The 19,210-nt window shown below is 37.2% G+C and overlaps 1 protein-coding gene across 4 annotated transcripts in view; it reads left to right on the top strand.

The window, feature by feature from the left end:
* PPARGC1A (PPARG coactivator 1 alpha) overlaps window positions 1-19,210 on the top strand; it is a 407,578-nt gene that overhangs the window by 247,342 nt on the left and 141,026 nt on the right. For all 4 annotated transcript variants that reach the window (XM_044062083.1, XM_044062086.1, XM_044062084.1 and 1 more), the window contains 3 exons: window positions 11,586-11,796; window positions 14,184-14,229; window positions 14,336-14,409. In XM_044062083.1, coding sequence (XP_043918018.1) covers window positions 11,586-11,796; window positions 14,184-14,229; window positions 14,336-14,409 — 331 coding nt within the window. The remainder of the gene's footprint in view (window positions 1-11,585; window positions 11,797-14,183; window positions 14,230-14,335; window positions 14,410-19,210) is intronic.

Here is a 19,210-nt window from a genome sequence, read left to right as displayed (position 1 = left end):
GAACAATCGTGTATCTTCCATGAGACTCCCTTCATCCCACCCATCCCTCCCTACCCCTCCCCAGACTAGGAGGACAGCTGTCCCTCTTCTTAAAGAATTGGACTCTCATTATCAGGGATGAGTGGGTAATGAAAAATCATAAAAAGGGATTACAAGCTTCAGTTCAAACAGTTTCTAATTTGATCAGGTTTCCTAGATACTCCACCAAAACAACAAACAGAGGCCTTAAAGCAAATGCAGCTCCTCTGCACCCAAAGCTGTGTGGAACCAGTACCAAACACATTACAAGGAAAGACATTTTACTCAAGGTGTTTCCTCATCTGCAGAAAAGAGGATACCTGGATGCCTATTCAGATCCTGAAAAGGCTCAACAGATTCTTGCAGGTACCAAAATTCCAGTTGCTAACCCTTCAAAATTTGCTGCCCATGATTTCACCCAACATTTACACAGTAACCTTAGACTAAAGGATGCTTGCCTCCACATTCCTATAGAAACATTTCATAAGAGGTTCTTGCACTTTAGAACAGGTGCAAGACATTGTCAATTCTCTGCTCTGCCCTTTGACTTGTCTACTATACCCAGGGTTTTCAAAAAATGCCTAGCCCCAGTGATAGCCTTCTGCAGGTCAAAGGGCATTCATATTTTCCCCTAGATAGATGACAGGCTCATTCAAGCAACAAATCTGGAAAAACTCAAAGATCTGCTTTACACCCAAGAGATCCTGGCTTCACTGAGGTTCATTAACAGTACTCAAAAGTCTCAGATGATTTCCCACAAACAGAATTGTGTTTCTGGGTTCTTTGCTGGACTCCTCTGTTCAGAAGGTCTTCCCCCAGACAACATTACCTTTCTAGCTCTGTACTTTCAAAAGCTCCTTCTATGGAGATACCTCACTGCCAGAGAGTTCCTCAAAACTTTGAGTTACATAGCTTCTTGCATTCTCATGATCCCCCTGGCCAGAGTCCATTTGAGAAAGCTGCAAAGCTACTTCATAGATGTCTGGTGCCAACATTATCAATCCCTCATCTTCAGGGTGAAGCTTCTCAATTGTCTCAGGAAATAGTTTGCCTGGAGGGCTTGATTCTGTTCCTCAAACTGGGACTTTCCTTCAAGTTTATTTCTCAGGACCAGGCAGAGCATGGAAAGCTTGGAAATAGCCTGGGAAGCTCATGACAGCAACTTACAGACTCAGGACAGAAGGGACTACCAGTTCAAGAGCAAACACATCAACCTAAAAGAAGTGATGACAATCCAAAAAGGTCTGATTGCCTTCAAAGACCATTGGAGACCAGAAGTAGTTCTAGTAATGGCAGACAGTACCATGATTAAGGGGAGCATAAACAAGCAGGAGGTGACTCACTCTTACCTTATTTGTTGCCTAACCATGGACCTTTTGGGAACTGCAGACACCCCTAGGTCTATACCACATAGATCAGTACCTCAGTACCTATCAGAAGAAAGAAATCAACAGATGGATCACCTAGGCAAGGGCTTGTCAGACCTTCATGAGTGGCAGCTACATTGGGAAAATTTTCTCAGCATAACCAGACAATGAGGCATGCCAGAGACTGACCTTTTTGCTACCAAAGAAAACACTCACTTAAAACAGTTTTGCTCAAGGACCAAATCAAAATCGGCCTGAAAGACAGATGTCTTCTCTTTCCCTTGGACAGTCCTCTTCCTTTATTCCTTCCTCCAATACCCTTGCTCTCCAGGGTACAGCTAAAGATAAGGAAAGAAGGGCCAATGGTCATTCTAATAGCCCCATATTGTCCAAGGCAGTATTGGTATGCTTTAATGCTCAGCCTAAGGAATAAGGCAGCCCAATGAGTGGACCTATTAACACAAAATAAGGGCATCATCATACACTCCAACCTGACCCTCAAGGTGACAGCTTGAATGATACCCTGACCCCCTGAAGGGAGACAACCCATGACAAACAGGTTCTGGACATTCTAAAAGAAGCTAGGAGACCTAACACAACAAGACTTACTCTGCCAAATGGAAGAGATTCACTATATGTTATAGACAAAAGGAACAGGATCCTCTTCAAGCTCAGATGCCTCTGATCCTTTCATACTTATCAGGATTTTTTGGCAAAGGACTTTATTATTCCTCTATTAAAATTCATTTATCTGTAATTTCAGCTGATCTATCTTCTCAATCTCTCTCGGGTTACAGAGATCTGTCTAAATCAGACCATCCACTTGCCTACCTTCTTTCCTAACCCTCAAAACAAGGGGGAAAAATTCTCCATATATTCGATGTGCATAGGTAACTGCTTCACTACTTGGACAGAGCAAAAAAATGTAAGGAAGTATGATCAGCTTTTTGTGGCCTTTGCCTGCAGCTCTGAGAGGAGAACAGTTTCTAATGGTTTCTAAACAAACAATGTCCAAGTGTATATCTCACTGCATTCTGTTCTCTTACAACCATCATGGGAAGAAGCCTCCACTAGGGCAATGCTGCATGTACAGCCTTTCTTAAAGGGGTGATCACTAAATACATTTTGGAAGCCGCTATTTGGTCCTCCTGTGTATACATTCACCAAATATTATAACATTCCAACCTTCGCCAGGTCCAGAGTAGAGTTTGCCACTGCCATCTTGCAGAGCATCGTTTCATCTCTATAAACTTTCCATCTAACCTCTTTTCAGCTTTAATAGTAGCCCCATCAGCTGTGACTGCAAGAGTGAAGCATGAAGAACATGAAGAACATAGTACAATTGTATACACTTATCATAAAAGCAGATGAACAAAAAACAAAGAACAACCTCCAAAATAAACCAAGAGAAAAGTAAAAATCAAGGTTATGGCAAGCCTGCCCCAAGAGTGAAAAAAAAGTCCAAGGGCCAGATAATATCAAGCCTTTTATTACCAGTCCTTAGTAAGGCAATGCAGATGTTAAAGTGTATTCTCTGTTGCAGTATTATTTCCCCCACTCCTTCCCATCTTGTCCCTTGAGATTGGAGTGGGCATTCTAATCTCTAGTTCCTGGTTGTTCCTCCTCCTCTGTAAATACTTTAGAGTTCCTGAGCTTAGACTGTTAACCTTAGGGAGCTAAAAGGTGGCTCCTGTCTTTTGGGGACAAGAAAGTACTAAGGTGATGGTGCCAGCTGCCACCCTTTATACCCAAACATCTTGACATCGGTCATGGTGTCTGCCAGCTTCAAGAGGTAAAAAATTATGTGGTAATTGAGCCCGATAAGGGCCTCCACAGCAGGAAATCCCATGACTTATGACTGCTACAGAAAATACACTCAAACATCTACATTTATGGTAAATGTACACAACTGTACTTTCTTTGGCAATAAATGCTATTACTTCGTCAAAGAATTATATAAGATTCAAAAAGAAAGATTTCACTAACAAAATAAAAACTGGTTTATATACATAAGCTGGATAAATTCCTTTGTAAATTATTTCATAATTTTGTGCAGAGTACTTGACTAATTGACTTTTAAAATTGGTTTGGTCTGATACTCACTCAATTTTGAACTGATACTTCTACAGTCTGTCAACAGTGATAAGGAATATGTCTGCATTCTAAAATCTTTTAACAGGACTTAATGGATATTAGCAAATTTTTTTATTGATACTGAGTAGAAAACAATCAGGTATATTGTCTGGCCTCATGAAACCTACATCTTTATTTTTACTTGTTGTAGCAGTTATCACACCTGAAGTTAAGTAAGGTTCCCTCCCCTTCTATATTTATCACTTGTTGACATATATCTTTGCTTACCATGAAGCCAGTGCAACATTTGTCTGCTAGTATGCTTCTTGAATGACATTAAAAGGAAGTCAATACCTTGTATCATTGAAGAGGAGGCCATAAACGCCCTCTCTAAGACCAAAAGTACAGCATCTATGGAACCTGATAACATCCCAGGCTGTGTCCTACATGGGCTCCAAGAAGAATTAGTAAAGGTACTCTTTTCAATCATAGTCTAAGCACCGGCTTTGTGCCAGATGAATGCAAAATGGCCAGAGTTATTTCCTTGCACAAAGGTGGTGCTTTCACTGACCCCAGGAACTGTAGACCTATTAGCTTGACTAACCTTATCTGCAAGGCCATGGAGCGAATCATCATGAATCTTACAAACAAAGATATAGATAAGCTCCAAACACTTGCACCTACTCAGTTTGGATTTGTCAAGGGGAAATCATGCCTGTTAAACCTGGTGGATGTCTTTAAGACAGTCACCAAGGCCCTGGAAGAAGGGAGATCTGTGCATACAGCCTACCTAGACTTAGCCAAGGCTTTTGACACTATCCCCCACTCAGGCATCATTGACAAACTCACCCAGCTAGGTATAGCTACCCTAAAAATTATAGAACAATAACTTGCCTTCTGATGACATGTAAACTATACACTGGAATTTATGCCGACAGAGTTTATAGTCATTTAGAATAAAACTCAATGATGGCAATATAACTAAAGGGCAATAAAAACAAGTAATATGGAACAAAGGATACTTTGTTGTTAAACAAAGTCATAGTGGAGAACTAGAAAAATGGGAAGAACCTAAGTATGGCATGGATTGACTACAAAAGAAATTTGATAGTATCCCACATTCATGGAAAAAGAGTGCTTAAAAATGTATAAGATACACCCTACACTGATCGACTTCATTACAGTGACCATGAAACAGTGGCAGACCACTTTGCAATTAAGCCATGATAAAGGACAAATTGTTATTCCAGGGATAAAAATTCAAAGGGGGATATTCCAGGTTGACTTTCTCTCACCACTGCTATTCTGTCTTCCCCTTCACCCATTAAGCTGTCTGCTTCACGGCTTAGGCCATGGCTATAGTTTGGCTCCTAGAAAACAACAAAGTGTAAAGACTTCTCATCTTCTCTTTATCAGTTATTTAAAACTATATAGCTCATCAAATGAGGAATGGAAAGCACAACTGCAAGTTGGCAAAGCTTTTTCAGATGATATAAGAATGTCATTTGGTCTTAGTAAATGTGCAAAAGCAAGCTTTAAAGCGGAAAAGTGCAGCGCATCAGTTTGGGACAGGAATATGATTTAAAAGAAATGGAGCAAAAGGGAGTGTATAAATATTTGTGAATTGATGAACGATTAACAATAAAACATGAACAAATGCAAATAAAACTTAGTAAGGAATACTTTAGAAGACTTAAATTAACCCTGAAAACAGCTTTGACATCTAGGAATAAAATCCAATTCCCTAAATCAATTTGCTCTTCTTGTTCTACCTTACAGTTTTGGAGTGAAGGGATACACTGGCCCCAAAACATGTTGGATAGATTAGACAGGAAAACAAGAAGGATGCTTCATGCTCACCGAATTATTTATAAAAATCAGTGCATACCAAGATTTATATTCCTCATTCCGAAGGAGGTATGAGCCTCCTTGAAATTGATTACATGTATAGATCTGCAGTCATGGGACTGCACACATATCTGTTGACCACACAAGGCCCAAATGTAGTGAAAGTTTTGAAACATGAGGAGAGTAAATCTAAAATGACTTCCCTGGTTAGCGTAGCAGAAGAAAATTGGCATCAAGCAAGAATGAAAATCAGATCACAAGTAGATAAAAATCAGGTAGCACCTGAATGTGCTGTAAAACAAAAGAAAGACTATAAGGTGACAGACCAGACAAGAAGGCAAGAAATGTGGAAAATGCATAAATATAGTTGCAAGTATAGAAAACTTCTGGAAGACCCTCATGTTGATCAGGATCAAATGCAGGAATGGCTAAGGAGAGGTGAATTCAAATCAAGAGATGGAAAGTTAGTATTGGTGGCCCAAGATTGTGGATGGGCTACATACATGTTGGTTTACAAAGTCCACTGGACATGTAGGAGAAACAGACAAATGTAGGTTTTGTAAAACAGAGTTGGAAACAGTTGTATACCTTGTTGCTGGTTGAGAGTTACTAATTGTAGAAGGACTGTATACTGAAAGGCATAGTAATGTGGCAAGACTATTACACTTGGGATTGTGCAAACATTATGGTACTGAAGTGGCTGAAAACAGTGGAAAGATGAGCCACAAAGCATCATAGAAAATGATGAAGTCATATACATTACATGGAATCATCCATTACCAACAGTTCAAAAGATAGATGCTAGAAAACTGGATATAGTGGTCCATGAAAAGAAGACAAAAATAGCATTTAAATCACCACACCCAGTGACTACAGTGTCTTGCATACAGACAGAGTCATAAAATATCAGGATTTGCAGGCAGAAATGAGAGCACTGTGGAAGAAAGATTCCCAGACAGTTCCAATAGTAATAGGAGCAACAGGTCTTATAAAAAAGAATCTACAATCATACTTATATATGTTACCAATACATGTAACCCCATTTGAATTGCAGAAGGAGTCATTACTGGGCACATTGCAGGTGCTGTCCTTTTGGCTGACATCAAAGATTGAAACAATACTAATTTCATAAACTTTAATCGTACTTTGGCTTAGGAATGGGGTCCATTGCCATCATGGTATTAGAAACCCAAGCGATTTGGAGAAATTAAAAAAAAAACATATAGTCAAAATAGGGAAATCCACCTCCAACAGCAGACCTGTAACCAGTGGTTTTCCACAGGGATTTGTCCTGGGACCTCTACTGTTTGGAATCTATTTCTCTGAAGTGCAAGCAAAAACTAAAGGTCTGTGGCTGACAAAGTTTGCTGATAACTGCAAACTGGGAGCAATCATAGAATCTTCAAATGATGTCAACATCCTACAAGAGGATCTGACACAAATATATGATTGGTGCCAAAGTCATGTCCTTAAACTCAATGCAAAAAGTGTATTATCATCCCTTTTGGTAAGAGTTCCTGCTAACTACCACATCAGTAGCAACACCCTAAGTACTCACTCAGTGGTGAGAGACCTGGGCACACAGGTTGACATCAACCTTACCTTTGATCACAATGTCTCCACAGTGGTAAGAAGGGCATTCCATATTGCTCATCTCATAAGTAAGTTATAACCTCCCTGTACTCTTCCTCATCAGACCAATAATTGAGTGTAATGCCCCTTTTGGTATGTACATTCCCAAGCACCTGCAGAAATTGAAGAGACCACAAAGGTTCCTCACAAGGAAAATTCAAGATCTTCAGCATTTTTCCTTTGTGGGTCATCTGAAATCATTGTCACTTTATTCTGTTTCATACAGACTACTCAGAGGCACTCTCTGCCTTGCATAGAAGGCAATGTGTGACCCTGCTCTTTTGGAAATGCTGCATATCTGCAAGTCAAATGGTACACGGGTTACTCACTCTAAATACCTTAACCTGGTATTTGACATTAATAGAACCTGCTGGAGGGACATATTTTTCTCCCAGAGGTTACAAAACCTTTGGAACAGACTCCCACTTCGTGTCAGACAGAGCACCTCATTGGCCCTCTTCAAACACAATCTGGACAATTGGATGGGTAACCATGAATTCACCCCAGGGGTTCCATCTGTGTCCCTCTTGGACAGGGGCAATTGGTGCTGATTGTTGACATAAGGGTAGAATTTGGCTAGGCTTGTAAGGGCCCTAAGGCCATTAGCCTAGTGACTTCATATGATCCTATGATCCTTTATATAATAAAGTCATAGCCTGTCAGAGCAGCACAAACACTTATAAGATATCAATCAGCTGTAATAATAGCCATGGGTACACGTTTATATAATGCAGCCCCTGTAAATGATGTGAATTAGTAAGACAGATCATCAGACCTAAACTCCCAGTTCTCTTAAAGTGAGGAATTTATGCTAAGTAAGTCTTACCTTGATAAAACTTAAAACGATGTAATTACAAATACTTATCTACATGGGGATTAAATATTGTGTTAAAATTCAGTTATGGTAATTGCAATACCAGATTTCAGCTTTTAGTCAAAGGACAACTAATGAGACTGGAATATTTTGTATGTGATCGTGTATTTATATTAATGTCCACCATTGTAGCATGTTACTCTTCCTTTTAACTAACAGTCTGTGGAAGGATTAGTGATCGCTAAAAGTATATTACAATCATAACATATGGCTTGAGTATGTTAAGGCATATTTTGACTGATACATTTGGCCATCTGTACAAGAATGTTATTTGTTTTTTCATCCATACTAGGAAAATGAAAATTAGACAGTGTCTTGCAATGCAAGATTACATTTGTTTTTGGATGACTTTATCCTCAATAACAGTTTTAAGTAAGATGTTGATTAAATATTCATATTACTTTGTAAACTAAACGCAGTGCCTTGAAACAGTGGACGCCATTTTGGATCTGTTATGTTCTGTGTAAAGACAAAGCCTTTAATTTGATCTGTCAAATGACAGGGATTACATTACAGATGCAGTGGGCATAGTATGGTGTGAATGAAACATTTGTGGAAACTCATTCTATTAGAGATAGTGTCCACCCATTTAATGTAACCAGTTTATTGTATTCATGTAGTAGAACATATAACCTATAACATAAACAAGGAATATATATTGCTTTAAAGTAAAAAAAAAAAAAGAACTGTCAGCTATCACTTGTATGGTAATGTGGTTTAAGTACATTGCGGTGAAGGTCAAAGTGTAAAACAAATGTTGCTACTCAAAAAATTATAACAACACTGTATTTTTCCATCAAATCTATTTTCCTGATCCACAGAAAACAGAAGATAGTAGTTTTTGTAAGTTTATTGTAGTAGCATCGTTCCGTACACAATACATAAATACCATTGTACCTCTCTGACAGTATTCATACCCTTACTGCTTGTATTGCTAGTCATAAAAAAGTAGAGATGACAATGGGTGTAAATAATGCAAATTTTGAAGCATGCTCCAAGCCTTCAATAGGTGCTAAGTTACTTTAAAGCAATCATAAACAGAGCAAACACACGGTCAAGTGTTGACATGAAACTCCCTTTTAGCATCATTGCATGCTGCATGGGACATATTCTATTTTTAATGCAAATCTGCATAATCAGAGCTGTTTCCCTGTGGAGTTTGTTTTCATATTGCTGAGTATTCATAACTGGGGATATTTTGAAACAAAAATTCTTTTGGAAAACAGTCTTAAACTGTAGGTTAGTTGTATGAAGAGTTGCTTTTGTTGTTTTAGCCAGGTTGCTGTCAGTTCACTTTGAAAATGACTCATTACCTGAACATAACATAACATATTTGAATAAAACGACCTTAGCATATCATATAACACTGCATACATAGCAAAATATCCATATTGCATTGCAGTGGAATGGAAGCTTTAGAGTAAAATGTCTCATGAAATAGGAAGCTTCCCTGTAATAACTAAAAACATTGTACTAAAGAAATTAATGGGGCAGGAGAAAGTGACAAATGGTTTCACAAAGAAACAATCCCCAACCAACCTAATGGAATGCATCAGTCTGCATCAGAATGTTAGTTGCTATGGTAATGAATGTTAGGTGACTAAAGATACCTTATTTTTGCACTTATAAATTACAGCATGTAGTCTCATGGTATTTATCTTATAGAAGTGAAGACAAAGCTGATATATTTTCATATCTCAATTTCTTTTTTTTTTTGGTGGGGGTGGGATTGTACGTTCATGTGCAGATTTGTGTGTGGATGTACCATTTACCCAGCTTGAATGTCTGCTAAGGTTTCTTATAGAAGTTTGTTTACTTTGAAGAAAGTGTCTTAATACTGCATAATATCACACACACACACACACACACACACACACACACACACACACACACACACACACACACACACACACACACACACACACACACACACACACGCACACACACACACACACATGCACACACAAAGACATACACTTATACAAACAAGACAGAAATATACATACATACACACACACACAATCACACACACACACACACACACACACACACACACACACACACACACACACACACACATAAATGTTTTCACATAAATACACACACACAAATACATACACTTATACAAACATGACAGAGATATACATACACACATACACACACACACACACACACACACACACACACACACACACACATACAAATATTTTCAAATAAATGCACACACACACACATACACACACACACACACATGCTCCCACATGCACGCACACACATGCACACACACACACACACACACACACACACACACACACACACACACACACACACACACACACACACACACACACACACACACACACACGCACACACACACACACACACACACTCTGTAATATTAGATTCAGAAATCACTATGCAGTTGAAGTCGTGAAATCAAAGACTAGTTCTCTGCCACTGTTCAGCCCTGGCAGCCTAAGCAGAACAGAAGACAGTCCACTCATCTTTGTTCATTTTTAATATGTATATGTATATCAATATATCGATCTATCTATATACATCCTGAAGCTGTAGGGTTAAGTGTACAGGAAGCATCTCAGTCCATTATCAGTCCATATTTGTCTGGAAACAACTGAATTAGTGTTGATATACTGTTAACTGGAAGATATTCTATTTTTCACAAATTTCCACAGCATTTGATGTAACTTAGTTTTCTACATTTTAGAAGGTTTTTCTTATTCCTAGTGTATATTTTGTTTCTGTTTATAAAACTATTTGTCCTAATGAAAGCTTTGAGGCAGATTTTGACAAATTCTTCCTGCACTAACATTTCTTACGACCCTTCAGCATATTAACATTTGCAAACAATATCAGGAATGGTATATAAAGTAATGTTCTGATCATATATATTTCTAGGAGAAAGGGATTCCATTGGCAGACACATCAGAATTAATCACTTTGATATGGTTATGCTCTTTGTTCCAGCCAAAATACTGGTGCTTGAAATTGCAGTCCTTCATGGCTATTGGTCTGGGGTCACATCCACCAATCCATCTGTATGTGACCTTAGTTAAGGTTTGCTATTTAACTATAGAAAGGATAACAATGAAGCAAGGAATAAAGTCCAGAGACCAATAAATATATATGTATAAATAAAATAATAATACTCTGAATTTCATGCATAAAAAATAAAACAGATTTATAAAACATTCATTTTATATTTGTGCATGAAGTTCTGGGTCTTATTTTATTAATACATGTATTTTCAAAACAGTCTTATGTGCTCCCACGAGAGATGAATTTAGATGAAATAAGGCTGCAGTTAAAAGATTAAAATGTTTCTTTTGAAATTTCATTTTAAAGTTCTGCTTTGCAAACTGCATATTAGAATTTCTTATTTTAAGAGAAAGTCACCTGTGTTTTATTTTCCTAAAAAAAGTGTTCTTCTGTCATCAGAAACAAATTATACTTTAAAATGGCATATTTCTCTAATCATGCTACTGTGTCTGTGGCAAGGTGTTGTTAGTTACATGTTGCTGAAAAGAAACACCGAAATAGCAGTGAAATGAGGTACATAACTGCATAAATGTCTTTTGGGAATTTTAAATGCAATTTTCTGCTCTTGTTCTGCAAATAATTATCCACAGATCATAGACCCTGCACATATTGAGTGAGAACTGCATTGAGAAACCCATCTCTTCTGAATGCCAGTATCCATTCCGATAAGGTTCAGTTCCCTAATTCTAGTTTTTTATTATGTCTCATTTCCTAAGATGGAAAATTCATGGAACAATAAAGCAAGAGGCATTTGTCAGCAACAGAAGTCACAGAGACGACCCTGCTCAGAACTCCTGAAATATCTGACAGCATGTGACGATAACCCTTCCCAGACAAAACTCACAGACAACAGGATTAGCAATAAAGAAAGATGTATTTCTAAAAAGAAACCTAGTCTGCAGTCTCACCAGTCATACCATTCTCAAGGTAAGACGTAGTTAGGTATTTACCTGACTTTCATAAAAGCATTACTCATTTTGGTGTAAGAAATCCGGAAGATTGCTATCCTGGGTTTAGCTGTACAGAGCCAACTGATCCATGCATCGCTTCTGCTTGGGGTTGAGCTGTGCAGAGTTAAATGAACCATGCATAGCTGCTTATACTTTATCGTTCCACAGGTAGCATGTTTGCAGTGCAATATTATAGCTGACATTTTCATATTACATATTTATTGGAAGTTTTAAGGTCAGATAACATTTTCTATGCTTGATATCAACTTTTTTGTGACAGAGACAAGACAATTATCTTGGACAAGTTTGTGCTGCTACTGTTGTGAGAATGTGTGTGTGTGTGTGTGTGTGTGTGTGTGTGTGTGTGTGTGTGTGTGTGTGTGTGTGTGTGTGTGCGTGTGTGTGTGTGTGTGTGAGAGACGATATAAGATGTTTAGCAGCTACCCACGAGAATACTGACTATAAAAAATAAAGTACATTTTTAGTCGGCATTGCACTGTTCCACAGAGAGACAAAGCCATATCTATGACAAAGATATCCCAGAATCTGAGAAGCGGCTTCAACAATGTGTGACCCAACCTGGATTATATGACCACTCCCAGCTTGCACCTCAGGGCGTACACTTGCTGTTGAACTGCTTTGTGCAAAAACAGCTGAGACAGTAAAGCAACTACCAAGCATTTTTACAGGGCACACTTCCTGCCCCTCCCAAACACCATTGAGGGGTTCTCCAACACCACAGAGGGGTTCTACACCATTCTTATATCTCACTCAGTAGCAGCAACCTGGAGAAAAATTCTCTAGAGGAAAAGAGTTATACTCTTTCTCTGAGCTGCTATAATTTCAGAGTGCAGTAGAAATAATGGATCACAGGCTAAAATGATGATGCAAAGTAAAAGATTTAAGCAATGAAGCCTAAGCAGCTATGAATTTAGCAGCACTAGATTGAGCAGATGAAAGAAACCCAGTAGGTTTAGTAATGTGGATAGTCCTTTTAAATAGTTTCGAAATTGATAAGAAAATATTCTGGAAAGAAGAGTATTATGTTTTATAGAGGGTGTTTAATAAGATCATTAGCAGAGAAGAGTCAAAATAGATAAAAAAGACACTGAAACATTTGCTGGAAGGTTAGTAATGTGGAAGTACAAAGTATGTACCACATAGAAATTATTTTATAAATCAGAAATCTAACTGAAGTGTATATTGATGTTGGGAAAGTAATAACAAAGCCAAAAGAAAATAGTTAACTAGTGGATGACATGCCAATGGTCCCAGAATGCAGTGGATCTAGACAACAGTCATCAGGAATTCTTGGAGATACTAGACTGTAGAAGGAGAGTCCACATGAGGAGGAGGTATAATGTTGCTTTCTTTTGGAGAGAGAGTTTTGGGTCCCATTTGTAGTGCAGCATCATGTTTTCACTCATCTATGTAGTGCCATAGATGGAGGTCTGCTTGATGACAGCACTGAATGTGATAGGATTTGTCAGATGTGCAGTAATATAATACTCCAAAAGAACTAACTGATATCCTGAAAGAAATTGTTGAGTAAGAGCACAGTTGCCATTTTGTGTACAATAACAAAGTCCAACAGGATAGAATTTTCTTTGTGGAAATGTGATATAAAAAGGAAAATGACTCTTTTTTTTTAAATAACTGTCTTTAAATTACTAACCCCATAGTTTGACAATTTTCAGCTCAAGTATCACAGCACAGGATAACAAGATTCTCGATGTTCCATGAGTGGGTTGAACTTTTTCAGTTTGTACTTGGCAGAGTGATGCATATTACTTCTGGGTCAGCAGCCTTTCTTTCCTTCTCAATTAATGACAATCTATCTGCAGGGTTAGGGATGGATTCTGATGTACTCTTTGCACATTCTGTGGGACTCCACTGATTAATGGAGGTGTAAAGTGTTTAGTTTGTAAAGTTTTATCTCATTTCATTGCATAAATAAAACAATTAAACTGTTTCATTTTATTATTTAGATATATATTTTTAAATTGGTTGCTTGACTGGCATATACTTGTCTAAAAATTGTATCAGAAGACCATGGTTCTTCATTTAGAATGTGTATTCATACTATATATTTTAGTGGAATTTGTAATGTTGTATTTATTATCATAGATTAATAAAACATAATATTCTTAAAATAATGTTAAAGTTTCTTTCTAGTTCAGCTTTTCATATTTGATTCTGCAATTATTACGTAAGTTCATTCAGTGTTATTCATCTGTACTTGGTTTTCTTTACAAGTAACTCAGTCTCTGAGTAACCTAAAACATGTAATTTACATCTAGGTAGTAAATAAAAGTTTGTTTTTATGTTTTATAACAGTGTTTCTTTTGTTCATTTTGATTGCAGCAAAGCCAACAATGCTATCACTTCCTCTGACTCCAGATTCACCAAAGTAAGTGTTAAACTCATCACAGTTACAAAAAAATAGTAAAGTTAATTATAGGAAATATTTTGGCCAGTCCACTCTCTTCTCTTCATAAACATATACTGTCTTCTAGTGATCCCAAGAGTTCCCCATTTGAAAATAAGACTATCGAACAAACATTGAGTGTGGAGCTCTCAGGCACTGCAGGTAAGATTCACTTTTAAGATGACATAGATTTAAGTGCCTGGCTTAATATTCAGTAGTTGTTGTGTACACATGCTATAGCCTATTAAAATATATGCAGATGCAAAGAAGAAAATATAATGAATGAGAGATGTAACATTAAAATAAATAGCAGATGCTGTTTACGTTCATGTGCCACACGCTTTATTTGAATAAAGTGGATAGAAAGAATTAATGGTCAAGATCAAATGAAGTTGGTCAGTGCTATGGTGTAGAAATATAAGGTCCTAACTATGGATCAGACAACCTGGGTTTGATTAGCACTGGCCCTAGTCTTAGAACATGTATAGTATATGGGTGATAGGAGACACTGGTAAACCCAGTGATAGATGGGAACACCAGGGTAGACAGACAGAGAGAAGCAAATGTGAATGGCAAAAAAGGCCAAAAGAAGTCGGTGTGTGACCTTTGTAGAACCACTTGTAATATGCTACATCTCAACCTTATTTTTTTAATATAATTTCAACTGTAGAAAAACAGAAAAGAATACTGATACAGATAGTTACAATGGATGAAGAAAATCATTGTGTTAGCTGGATCAAGTGAGTACATTACTAAATTTTAAATAGGAGAGACAGTGTTATTTTGTGAGATTACTGAAAGCAAACAGTTGCCACAGTTTATGGCCCACACAGAGCACTACAGCACTCAGGGAGTACTTAAAAAAACTTTTAAACTGTAGCAGACTGCTGGCTACAATGTAGCCAGCAGTGTGCTGCAGTTTATACTCTGTACAGTGTGCTGCATTTTATACCCTGTACAGTGTGCTGCAGTTTATACTCTGTACAGTGCACTACAGTTTATACTCTGTACAGTGCGCTACAGTTTATACTCTGTACAGAGTGCTACAGTGTAAAGAGTGCCGCAGTTTGTCCTCTCTACAGAGTGCTACAGTTTATACTCTGTACAGAGTGCTACAGTTTATGCTCTGTACAGGGTACTACAGTTTATGCTCTGTACAGGATACTACAGTTTATGTTCTGTACAGGGTGCTACAGATTATACTATGTACAGAATGCTACAGTTTATACTGTACAATGTGCTACAGTTTATGCTCTGTACAGTGTGCTACAGTTTATGCTCTGTATAGAGTGCTACAGTTTATGCTCTGTACAGTGGGCTACAGTTTATGCTCTGTACAGAGTGCTACAGTTTATACTTAGTTCAAAGTGCTACAGTTTATACTCTGTACAGAGTGTTACAGTTTATGCTCTGTATAGAGTACTACAGTTTATACTCTGTAAGAGTGCTACAGTTTATACTCTGTACAGTGTGCTACAGTTTATACTCTGTACAGAGTGCTACAGTTTATGCTCTGTACAGGGTACTACAGTTTATGTTCTGTACATGGTGCTACAGATTATACTATGTACAGAATGCTACAGTTTATACTGTACAGAGTGCTACAGTTTATGCTCTGTACAGTGTGCTACAGTTTATTCTCTTTACAGAGTGCTACAGTTTATACTCAGTACAGAGTGCTACAGTTTATACTCTGTACAGAGTGTTACAGTTTATGCTCTGTACAGTGTGCTACAGTTTATGCTCTGTACAGAGTGCTACAGTTTATACTCAGTTCAGAGTGCTACAGTTTATGCTCTGTACAGAGTGCTACAGTTTATACTCAGTTCAGAGTGCTACAGTTTATACTCTGTACAGAGTGTTACAGTTTATACTCTGTACAGTGTGCTACAGTTTATGCTCTGTACAGTGTGCTACAGTTTATGCTCTGTACAGAGCACTACAGTTTATACTCAGAGTGCTACAGTTTATACTCTGTACAGGGTGTTACAGTTTATGCTCTGTACAGAGTGCTGCAGTGCTCAGTTGTAGTTAAAACAGAGAAGAACAAGAAATGATCTAAACTGCAGCAAACCACTTCCTGCAGTGCATCATGTATTTGCTGTAACCTGGACCTCATAGGGAGCACTACAATACTTAGGTTTGATCATAAATGCCATACCAGCTTTTAAAAGCAAATATGAATTAAGTACTGATCAGGATTGGCTGATCGCACCCCCTAACATTTTATGCCTGCATCAGTTGACCCTCTCATCCTGCCATAGCGAAGCTAACTGATGTTTACTATACCCATAACACAAAATATACATGTATCATGTTTGCTGTACTAAAACACAAGCTATTGTACATCAACTTCAAACCTCCATATATTCCATAAAAAATAAATCCATACTGACATGCTCATGAGTATTCAATAGTAATTCATTCTATAGCTGTGTTTATTTTCTTTATATGTTCTTTTTTTACTTGTTTTGTATTTAAATCAACTTAGACTAAATTTAGTTGCATTTTATATACATTTTATATACATTTTTTTAGTTCAATCTATATAAATTAATGCTGTTGCTTTTATGATAAAAAGCGTAGTCCCCAGCATTTTATGTCTTTTAACATGAGCATTAATAGATGCCATTATCTGAAAGCTATGCAGTCATGATTTAGACCGAGGTTCACTTGAACAGACAAATTGAATTGAGGTTATCACAATGAAAATATTATATTATTGTAACTAACCCATGTGAGATTTATGCAGATTCAGAAGATATACTGAATAATTTCACTTTTGTAAGTTGATATAGGATGAATGATTTATATATTTATCACAGTAATCACTGCCGATCTCTGTCTTGTTGAAGTTTTTGTGTTCTGTTGGTTTCTAATGAAATTTAAAGCTTTTCCAACATAGAATTACTCATTGTGTACAGAGGATGGTGCAAAGAGTTCAGCACAAGTTAAGTCTGTAAGTAAAATAAAAATCTTTATTTATCATTACCATGCTTCTTGTAGACAAGCATATATTGGGGTTCTGGGGTCCACAGCCTATGATATATAATGTCCTCTGCTATAAAGATGTTGTGTCATTTCATTGTCCTGCACATAGCATGAGGTTGCAGAACAAAGTGGAAAACAATTGTTATATTAACAACAGATTTGCAAGAGCCTATATATGGCCTAGTGTCTTGCTTGACACACTGCAGTTTTCCTTAAGCAAAAATATAAAAACCAAGACCTTTTTTAGTTGTTCTCATGTTTTCATAAAAGAAGCAAATCTTTTTTTACTATATGTTCATAGGAGACAATTTGCTGTCATCCTAATAAATATCACCTTTCACTGTGGTGCTGTTGTAAGCAAAAACTTGCAACTACACCTGCAAGCAAAAGATTTATGTGATTATAAGCAGCTTACAGAAGAGAAACAGATGGGGACAATAATGGTGTATTGTGTTGTACTTTGTAGCTTAATACTTTTAGAATAAAGTAAAAATATGTGACTTTTGCCTGTAAATTCTTTTAATGTGAGTAACTGGCATTATCATTACATTATTTCCCAGGTTTTCACATAAAATCACTTATATTATTCATGATTACAGACAGCTGCTCTGTACCATGTGATCTTTACAAAGAAAACGTGCTGTGATGTAAAATAATTATTTAAGCACCTAGATAAAAAAAATGCTGTTTGCTTTGCATACCTTTTTAATTTCACTCTTGGGTCTCATGAGGATCAGGGAAACTTCCAAAGGTAATAGTGTATATTTTGAAACTTGTTATATTCTTTAAGGTAAGATGAAGCAATGGATAATGCCTAGTAAGATAAAACAATGCAAAATGCTTTTCATCAAGGAGCTTTGAAACAAAGTGCCATATTGCACAGAAAACAGGGCTGTAAACGATTGTTTTTGACAGCACATGGCCAGACTTGTCTAGCTATGTTTTTAGCAGTTGCCTTGGGAGCTGGTTGTCATAACAACACCTCACATCATCTAGGCCATTGTTCTTACATGTAACAGTCACTTAATACAATACTGCTGAGACACATATTCAGTCTTGAGATGTTTCTACATAATCCTGTTTCATTGTTAAGTTACTTCTCTGTCCTTCATTTCCCAGAGTAATTTGTGTAAGCAACATGTAGTATTACTTTACATGTCATAAAGTAGTGAGACAGTATATTTTATTTAAAAGAAAAAAAAAATTACATGAAAAATGTCATTTAAAATAATCACGTCTTACATGTTGTTCAGTGCATTATAACAATATTTTGTGTACAACATACCCAACACTCATGATATGGCTGTGGCAAAAAGGGCCTCTTTCCAACATGCAAAATTTTCTGATTTAAAGGCAAATTAGCTAAAAATCAAAAAAGGCTTTATTATCAGCTAATTTGCATGTCCCTGAATCACTGTTAACTTTCACAAGTGCAGATCAGTAATTTTGTGTAGTATTAAACACTGACAACCCATGCATTGCTTTGGGATAAGCACACTCTAATTCACACATACACACATTCAAACATGCACACACACCAAGTATACCATACTTGTCTCTCAGTTGTCAGAATAGCTGTGATGTCTCCTTTCATGTTTTCATTGCTCTCAGAAATTCTGGATGAGTTTAGTTGGTGAAAAATTCCATAAATTGCAGGTTCATCCTTCCTGTTGTGAAGAAATCACGTGGCGTTGTTAGCTTTATTGCTCTATTAGCTGATTAAGCAACTCCAAGTCACATTTCAAAAATTCTTCCTGCTGTCATCTAGTGTTTCTCCTGACTTTCTCCTGAAGTCCTCTCAACCACCTGGACACAACCCCATCCCTCCCATCTATCCCTTATTTTGTAGGATACTCCAGCTGTTCCTCTTGCAAGAATGCCTCTGAACTGCAAAGAGTTTAACAAACTTTCTAGATTTTACATCAGCTATTTGTAGCTTTGTCTAGATTTCTTGCTCTACAGGCTTGAAATA

Source organism: Protopterus annectens, chromosome 2.part1 (genome assembly GCF_019279795.1).
Source record: "Protopterus annectens isolate FY-2018-M chromosome 2.part1, PAN1.0, whole genome shotgun sequence".
Lineage (NCBI taxonomy): Eukaryota > Metazoa > Chordata > Ceratodontiformes > Protopteridae > Protopterus > Protopterus annectens.
Note: the sequence above shows the minus strand (reverse complement) of the source record. Positions and strands in the feature narration are given on the sequence as shown.